At 42.4% G+C, this 10,000-nt stretch overlaps 1 protein-coding gene across 1 annotated transcript in view; it reads right to left on the bottom strand.

The window, feature by feature from the left end:
• Window positions 1-10,000, bottom strand: part of LOC143294716 (neuronal acetylcholine receptor subunit alpha-5-like) — a 148,529-nt gene that overhangs the window by 48,913 nt on the left and 89,616 nt on the right. Inside the window, exons 2-3 of the mRNA XM_076606137.1 lie at window positions 2,393-2,601; window positions 98-207 (exon numbers count right to left, since the gene is read on the bottom strand). Of these exons, the coding sequence (XP_076462252.1) occupies window positions 98-207; window positions 2,393-2,601 (319 nt within the window). The remainder of the gene's footprint in view (window positions 1-97; window positions 208-2,392; window positions 2,602-10,000) is intronic.

Raw genomic sequence — 10,000 nt, forward strand, 5'->3', positions numbered from 1 at the left:
ATGCTTAACAAATTGTAGAGCAGTATATCCGGAAGCCATATCAGGATACTTACAGATTGTAGAGCAGTATATCCGGAAGCCATATCAGGATACTTACAAATTGTAGAGCAGTATATCCGGAAGCCATATCCTGTCAGAGGGAATGCGGATGCTGGTGATGTTGTCGTGCTGCAGCGGATTCCACCTCAGCAACCTGTCCACCCATTTCTGGAAGAGAAAAAAAAAATTGATAGCCACCCTGACATCAATTTTAGACACACCGTGGATTCTAGACAAACATGCAGAAGAATAAGAAGAAACAAGAAACAAGTTTCAAGATTCCTATTCCAAAAAGTCCCCCAAAGGGACACATGGAAAAACAAATAAATCGACCAAAGGCAAACAGTACACAGCAACAGTGAATATGGCAGCGTCACACAGTACATAACGGACTTGTAATTCAGTGAATGAAATAATACTGCAAAAGTAAAGAAGGAACAGGACAAACGAATGAAATTTTCTTCTTTTCTTTTTTTCAGGGACATTGAGATCAGCACAATAACAAGAACGATTTTTTTTTTATCCATCCAGCTCTGGTGTACAAGATTAAGAAAGAGAGCCACAAGGGAAAATAATAAAGAGAAGAAACTGAAATAGAAAGAAGGTAGGAAGAGAGAGGAAGAGATGGGGAGGCGAGAGTGAATAGTGAAGAATAGAAAAGAAAAGATGAAACGAGAAAGCGAGAGAGATGAAAGCGAGAGAGAGAGAGAGATGGAGAGAGAGGGGGGAGTGAGTGAGAGGGAGAGAGAGAGAGAGAGAGAGAGAGAGAGAGAGAGACAGACAGACAGACAGACAGACACAGACACAAACACAGACACAGACAGACAGACAGACATGGAAGAAGACCCTTTCCATCGAGTAGCTTAAATATAAAGTACTGTTTGTATGTAAAGATGTGGAGTGATGGCCTAGAGGTAATGCGTCCGCCTAGGAATCGAGAAAATCTGAGGGCGCTGGCTCGAATCACGGCTCAGCCACCGATATTTTCTCGCCCTCCACTAGACCTTGAGTGGTGGTCTGGGCGCTAGTCATTCGGATGAGACGATAAACCGAGGTCCTGTGTGCAGCATGCACTTAACGCACGTAAAGGAACCCACGGCAACAAAAGGGTTGTTCCTGGCAAAATTCTGAAGAAAAATCCACTTCGATAGGAAAAACAAATAAAACTTCACGCAGGAAGAAAATACAAAAAAATGGGTGGTGTTGTAGTATAGCGACGCGCTCTCCCTGGAAGAGCAACCCGAATTTCACACAGAGAAATATGTTGTGATAAAAAGAAATACAAATACAAACACAAATACATAATCGATTGTTTGTACTAATTTTTCCGGCTCCTTCCAACGATACTGCACCGAAGCAGCCCAGCCCTACCGGTCACATCCAGTATCATACTTCATACTATCCAACAGTCAACACGGCACTGTCAACATCACGTCATAACGAGAAGATGTTACAGTGATTCTGAGGCACTCCACGTGGTGTTTTGGCTGTACCTTTCTGATGATAAAGCACATAGAGTTTCAAGAATAAATTATGCTGTTTAGTAAGACGTCTCAACAAAATATTTCATAGATAAATAAATAAATCAGTAAGATCTAACACGCCCAGGCCAACACGTACTTGACCCCGCCAATGACAACAATAATGGTTCAGTCGCGCACAACCACAATAAATGATAATGTCTTCTGGAATGGAAACCGTTTCGTCGTCTTTCAAGTTATAGTCTCCGTGAAGCTGCAGATCTGCCGAATCCGCAACGCGAAGTCTTCAACTTGAACTCAGAACAGAAATGAAATCAGACTTTTGGAGTAACAAGTACTACCGTAATCGAACACGATAAAATACAACTTTTTTTTTTTTTTTTTTTTTTTTTTTTTTTTTTTTTTGGATAAATTTGTTTAATTCATGCTTCCCCACAGCTACATGCCTGCTACAACTGCCCCTGGACTATCACTACACGAGACCACTGCAGTATAAAGCAGGGTCGTTCACTAAAACGCGAAAATCGATGGAGAATTGTTTATTTAATCACTAAACCAAAGCTTTGTTTCTATGCTTCTGGGATCCGTAAACAGTTCAGTTTAGAACACCAACTGTACCAAGCAAGAATAAACGAAATCAGAATAGTGTATCGGTACAAGAATATCCGTACCACGTCCACAGGGGGAGTAATAATGGTAGGAGATAACTCCTACCTGGAGTAGAATGAGTTTTAAATAACTCTTAAGTCGGTTTTTAAGGGACAGAAAGAAAAAAAAACAACAAACAAACAGACAAACTAAAACACAAGACAGTGGCATACACCACCACAGCAACAGCACAGCACAGCACAGCACAAATGTTGACTCCTTACATAGTGGTACCAGACGTTGGTCTTGAGCACCTGGTTCTTCTCATCGATGTCAACGATCTGGATGAGGGAGAGGGAGAAGTTGACCAGCATGCTGTCGGTGTGGTGAACCACGGGACGCCCGTGCCGACCCTGGGCCTCGTAGTACTCTGTCAGGTGCTTGATCAGCTGCTTCTCTTTGGACGCTGCCAGACCCCCACCTATTCCTGGAACTGAGGGGACAGATTTAGTTAGAGTTGTAGTTTTGAAGAAGGTGTCTGAGCGCGCGCACAGACCCAGCCGGTAAATATATATATATATATATATATATATATATATATATATATATATATATATATATATATATATATATATATATATATATATATATATATATATATATATATATATATATGGGGAGAAAGAGAGAAAGGAAGAGAGAGAAAGAGATGTACACACACACACACACACACACACACACACACACACACACACACACACACACACACATATATATATATATATATATATATATATATATAATATATATATTACACACACACACACACACACACACACACACACAATAGAGAGAGAGAGAGAGATGCTAGGCAGTCTACGGGGGACATGTCCGGCCCTTGATTTAAAGGCTTAACCTATTCACCGCCAAGCTCGCATTTATGCACAGGCGTGGTAGAGGACCCATTCACTGAAAGGTGACCAGTCATTGGTCTGTTATCCATGAACCTACTGCTCTTAATGTTCGGTGGTAGGATAGGCCATATTTTCTGTACATCGCAGGGGGAATCCCCAGCTATTCTTAGCCAATGTCTTTTCTGTGTTTATACCACAAGGGAATTTCGTACTCTGAATTGACTGGCGGTGAAAGGGTTAAAGGCTAAAGTTAAACGCGTATCCTATTTAACACGTCCTCTTCTTTCTCTTTTCCTTTTCTCTCTCTCTCGTTTTTCTCTAAGATTTGTGTTGGTAAAAGACAAGAAGCCAACCCGGATGACAAAGGAAATGGAAATTTTTTGATAAAAATGAGGAGGACTTGCACTCCCCCCCCTCCCCCCTCTCCCCATCCCTCCTTTTTTTTCGCAATTGAGAGAACGTGGGAGTTGAATGACTACATTTTCTCGCAATCCCCACCGCTTTCTTGTAAAGTGAGAGACATTGTGGGATTGCGAGAAATTGTGGGCTAACACCCACCCGCCTCACATTCACCTCAGAGCGGCCATTCATCACACCATTGACTGCCTGGAGGCGATGATGATCAGTGGCTTTCACGTTCACCTCAAACATTGAACGGAGGGAAGGATCTACACAGAGGAGGAGGAGGAGGAGGACGGAAATACATGGCGTGTACACACACACACACACACACACACACACACACACACACACACACACACACACACACACACACACACACACACACACACGCATATTCACACACACACACACACACACACACACACACACACACACACACACACACACACAACACATATATATATACATATATATATATATATATATATATATATATATATATATATATATATATATACATATACATATATATATATATATATATAGAGAGAGAGAGAGAGAGAGAGAAACAGAAACAGAAACAGAAACAGAGACAGAGACATACACACACAGACACAGACACACAGACGCACAGACACACAGACGCACAGACAAACAAACAGAGAGAGACAAGCAGACAGACAGACAGACAGAAAACAAACAGAGAGGGGGGTAGACATGGAGAAATAATAGGGGGGAGGAGGGGGGCGTGAAAAGAAAGGAAGAGGCATGTAAACGTGGCAGCGCCTGCAATTGTCGATATACGCAAGCAAAGCAAACAAATAATCATGAAGCGAACAGGCAGACAAACAAACAAACAAAAATGCAAAGCTAAAAAAAAAAATAAAAAAAACAACAACCCCCCCCCCCCCCCCCCCCCCCACCTATCACAAACATTAAGCCATAGACGTTGAAGGAACAAACAAACAAACGACAATAACAAAACAAAATGGCCACAGAACCCCCTCCCCCGCTAACGCCCAACTCTTCTTATCTCCCCCACCTCCCCCCGTACCCATTGTAGATGGAACATATACAGATATAGAAACATATTCTAGGCCTTGAAATGTCCCAGCGTTCATGAGTACCTTGTTTCCTTCCATGGAACGTATAGTATATCATGATGATATTCCTCCCACATATCTGCCACGAACTCCCCGGGTTATTGCAAGAAAACCATTTCCCACAGTGGGAGAGAGGAAGGAACACAAGTATTTCGTTATTTTCTCGTTCCTTGGTGGAAACAAGTTTAGACTGGAACAAAGTCAACCTTTTCAGAACGGCGTGTAGTTTCCAAAAAAATCTTCCCTGTCCTGGATATAGAAACAGACAGAAGGAGAGACAGACAGACAGAAACAGACAGAGTTACAGACAAACGAAGGAGATATGGAGAGAGAGAGAGAGAGAGAGAGAGAGAGAGAGAGAGAGAGAGAGAGAGAGAGAGAGAGAGGCCATAAAAGGGTCATAATGAAAACGTCAGAAAAAAGGTGGTGTTTTTATTTTATCCCCCGTTTCCATCATGAATTCCAAGACATCCTTGCGCCATCTTCCAAGGCCCCTTCTCCCTCCATTTCCGCTCAGTTATTGAGGTGAATCCCGAATTCGATCAACAATGTTTATGCATCGCCGAGAGTCGTTAGAATTACGACTCATCATAAATTGTATGCAGCTCAATTTGTCAAGACTGGCCGCGAGTAATGTATCATCCGATCGTGAAAGTGGAGTTTCCATTTGTCCCTAATACTCGTATTGCCCCACGGAGAAGCCAACACACACACAGACACACAGCTACACACATACACACACACACACACACACACACACACACACACACACACACACACACACACACACACACACACACATGCAAACAAACAAACATACACACACAGAAAGTGAGCAAAGAAACATACACAAGGATAAAAGGAAGAAAAAAGTCACATTATAGGATAAGGGTCAATCAAACAATAATGATAAATCTTTAACAGGCAGAATATGACACTGCAAGGAAATCGTCGTGATAAATCAGCTGATATAACCATCCATATATGCAAAATATATTGATATCCAAGTGAAAAAAAAAAGTAGAACAAAATGGTACATGGCGATATTTAGAATGAGAAAAAGCAAAGCAAACAGATAAACACGACGTGTGTTATTGTAGAAACGAAAAAAAAGAAAGATGCAAGCAAACAAGCAAAGAGAAACAATCGTATCACACACAATAAAAAAAACAACAAGCACACACAAAAACAGGCAATGACGGAACAACCAAAAACACAACAACCAGATGAAAACAAACAGTCCAAAATACCCCCACCCCCACCCCCGGCCCCACGCCCCCATCTCCTCTACAAACCAATTCTACTCCTCTCCCTATCTCCCTGTCCCCGCTGCAGATGGGGACATATACATACAGATATACAAACATAATTCCAGCCCTTGGAATGCACAAGCGTTCATGTGTTCCTTATTTCTTTCTATGGAACACATGGTATTATGATTATTACTATGATGATATTCCTCCCCATATTTTGACTGGGTCTGAAGAGTCAATATCTGCCATGAACTGCCCGGGTTAGTGCAAGCAAAGCATTTCCTACAGGGGGACAGGGGAAGGATTATAAGTTTTTATTTCTTTTCTTCTTCCTTGGTGGAAACAAGTTCAGACTGGAACAAAGTCAACCTTTCAGAACGGCATGCCGTTCCCAACGTCTTTCGTGATGCCATGGAATAAAAAGAGATCACATCAGCACCGCCCCAGGTCATTTCAGATAAATGGGAACTTTAAAAGATATATATTATATTCGACAGATGAACTTAAATAGGAGCCAAACTGTTTCGATTTCGACAGAGCTCTGGATTTGTGCCTTCAAGTCACAGTGTCCAATATGCACTCAATGAGCGTTCAACAGATTATTTCTCCCTCCTCAACAGCACGCTGTATGCGGCAATGCCATATATGGAGAGGGACAGAGAGAGAGAGAGAGAGAGAGAGAGAGAGAGATGCAGGCAGACAAACAGAGAAAGAGAGAGGGAGAGAGAGAGAGATGCTGGCACAGAGAGAGAGAGAGAGAGAGAGAGAGAGAGAGATGCAGGCAGACAAACAGAGAGAGAGAGAGAGAGAGAGAGAGAGAGAGAGAGAGAGAGAGAGGCCATAAAAGGGTCATAATGAAAACGTTAGAAAAAAGGTGGTGTTTTTATTTTATCCCCCGTTTCCATCATGAATTCCAAGACATCCTTGCGCCATCTTCCAAGGCCCCTTCTCCCTCCATTTCCGCTCAGTTATTGAGGTGAATCCCGAATTCGATCAATGCTCATGCATCACCGAGAGTCGTTAGAATTACAACTCGTCATAAATTGTATGCAGCTCAATTTGTCAAGACTGGCCGCGAATAATATGTCATCCGATCGTGAAAAGTGGAGTTTTTATGTGTCCCTAACCCCCGCGTTGCCCCACGCAGAAGCAAACACACACATATACACACATATGCACATGCTCACGCACAACACACACACACACACACACACACACACACACACACACACACACACACACACACACACACACACACACACACACACACACACACACACACACACACACACACACACAGACATATACACACAGAAAGCGAACAAAGAAACATACACAAGGATAAAAGGAAGAAAAAAAAATCGCATTATAGGATAAGGGTCTATTAAACAATAATGATGTCTTTTATTGGCAGATTATGATACTGTAAGGAAATTGTCGTGATAAAGCAACTGATATAACCATCCACATGTGCAAAATATATTTATATCCAAGTGGGGAACAACCAAAAACACAACAACCAGATGTAAACAAACAGGCCAAAAGACCCCCGATCTCCTCTACAAACCGATTCTACTCCTCTCCCTATCTCCCTGTCCCCATTGCAGATGGGGACATATACATACAGATATACAAACATAATTCCAGCCCTTGGAATGCACAAGCGTTCATGTGTTCCTTATTTCTTTCTATGGAACACATGGTATTATGATTATTACCATGATGATATTCCTCCCCATATTTTGACTGGGTCTGAAGAGTCAATATCTGCCATGAACTGCCCGGGTTAGTGCAAGCAAAGCATTTCCCACAGGGAGACAGGGGAAGGAATACAAGTATATATTTCTTTTCTTCTTCCTTGGTGGAAACAAGTTCAGACAGGAACAAAGTCAACCTTTTCAGAACGGCATGCCGTTCCCAACACGTCTTTCTTGATGCCATGGAATAAAAAGAGATCACATCAGCACCGCCCCAGGTCATTTCTGATAAATGGGAACTTTAAAAGATATATATTATATTCGACAGATGAACTTAAATAGCAGCCAAACTGTTTCGATTTTGACAGAGGTCTGGTTTGTGCCTTCAAGTCACAGCGTTCAATTTCCACTCAATGAGCGTTCAACAGATTATTTCTCCCTCCTCAACAGCACCATATATGCGGCAATGCCACCCATGGAGAGTGACAGAGACAGATAGACAGAGAGACAGATACAGAGACAGAGAGAGACACAGAGAGAGATAGAGACAGACAGAGACAGACAGACAGACAAACCAGACAGACACACAGACAGAGAGAGACAGAGATAGAAACAAAGTAGCAGAAAGAGAGAGAGAGAGAGAGAGAGAGAGAGAGAGAGAGAGAGAGGGCCATAAAAGGGTCATAAAGGAAACGTCAGAAAAAGGTGGTGTTTTTATTTTACCCCCCGTTTCCATCATGAATTCCAAGACATCCTTGTGCCATCTTCCAAGGCCCCTTCTCCCTCCATTTCCGCTCAGTTATTGAGGTGAATCCCGAATTCGATCAATGCTCATGCATCACCGAGAGTCGTTATGAATTACGACTCATCATAAATTGTATGCAGCTCAATTTGTCAAGACTGGCCGCGAATAATATATCATCCGATCGTGAAAATGCAGTTTCTATGTGTCCCAAACACCGGCATTTTCCCACGCAGAAGCAAACACACACTTACACACATACACACATACACACACACACACACACACACACACACACACACACACACACACACACACACACACACACACACACACACACACACACACACACAGAGGCATGCACACATACAGCAAACGATACGTTTCTATGTTTATCAACCCAACCAGATAGCAGGTGGCTATGGCTAACGTACAGGATCTGGAATGTTATTCATCATGCTCTACCTCAAACACATCCAACAGCTCTTACAGAATGTGCATTGCTTGCTCTGACCTGTCCCTGCCTGTCTGTCTGACTCTTTCTGTCTGTCTGTCTGTCTGTCTGTCTGTCTGTCTGTCTGTCTGTCTGTCTGTCTGTCTCTCTCTCTCTCTCTCTCTCTCTCTCTCTCTGTCTCTCTGTCTGCGTTGCAGTCGAAACTGCCGACATCATCATTCACGTCAAACAAAATTAGTCCGTTTGTGTGATTCATGGTTGTCTGGCATCACCCGCAGTGAAACCATAGGGTGTTTTATCGTGACTTAAAGTATGCTTTTGATCTTGTTGACCACAAAATATTATTTCAAAAATTGTCATTGTATCTCAGAGACCAAACCACTCTATCCCTTTCCGAATCATTCCTTACCCACAGAATACGTCATGTGTTTACCAACGGTAGCTTCTTTTGGTAGCTTTTGTGGGCAATGAAAAATTCCTCAAGGATCCGTTCTAGGACCACTTTGCTCTGCGTATTTATCAATGATCTTCATTTATCTATATCAGACTCCAGAGTATTGTTTTATCTTTTTGCAGATTACACATCCCTTCATTCAGTATTGCCAGTGTTGGTTCAGTTCGATATTCTCTTTAAACGGGCTTAAATGATGTTTCGAAATTGTGCAAATCCAACTGTATGGCACTTCATTCCCCAAAGAACAAAGAGTATGATAATCACATCACGAGAAAAGCATCATGAAAATCCCCTTGTTCTCACATTGAATGTCGATGATAACTCCATTGAACAATGCCAGAAGCACCGCGTCTTGGGAGTCATGATAGATGAACTAAAATGGCAATCAACCTCATATTAACTGTGTATGTAAATGGTTGGCACACAGCCTGCTTTTACTTAATCAGCTCAAACCTTACGTAGACAGTGGTGGTCGCAAAATGTTCTTACACGCTCACTGTCTTTCTCACATTAACTACGCATCTGTAGTCTGGAGCTGTGCTGCAGATGTTCATCTTAAGAAACCAAATTCTCCCCACGAGAGAGCAGATAAAAAGAAGTTCTAGTCGAGTTCCGCTCTGCAGAAGGCAATAAAGTCTGGCCAGGAACAGCTGTAACATTCAAAGTAAACCTCATACGGATTAAATTTCCCTACCAAACTAGGCGTACGATAGCTCAGTGGTTAAAACGTCTGCCAGAAAAGGTGACTTAGTCCTGAAATGGCGACTACTCTGGAAGCGCGGGTTCGAACTTGCTGAGGACAAGGGGAAGAAAAAGAAAAAAAAAGGCGGCAATACAAGGGCATCCAGTAGTCATGACCTGGGTGCGGCCCGG

The sequence above is a fragment of the Babylonia areolata genome, chromosome 1, assembly GCF_041734735.1.
Source record: "Babylonia areolata isolate BAREFJ2019XMU chromosome 1, ASM4173473v1, whole genome shotgun sequence".
Taxonomy (NCBI): domain Eukaryota; kingdom Metazoa; phylum Mollusca; class Gastropoda; order Neogastropoda; family Buccinidae; genus Babylonia; species Babylonia areolata.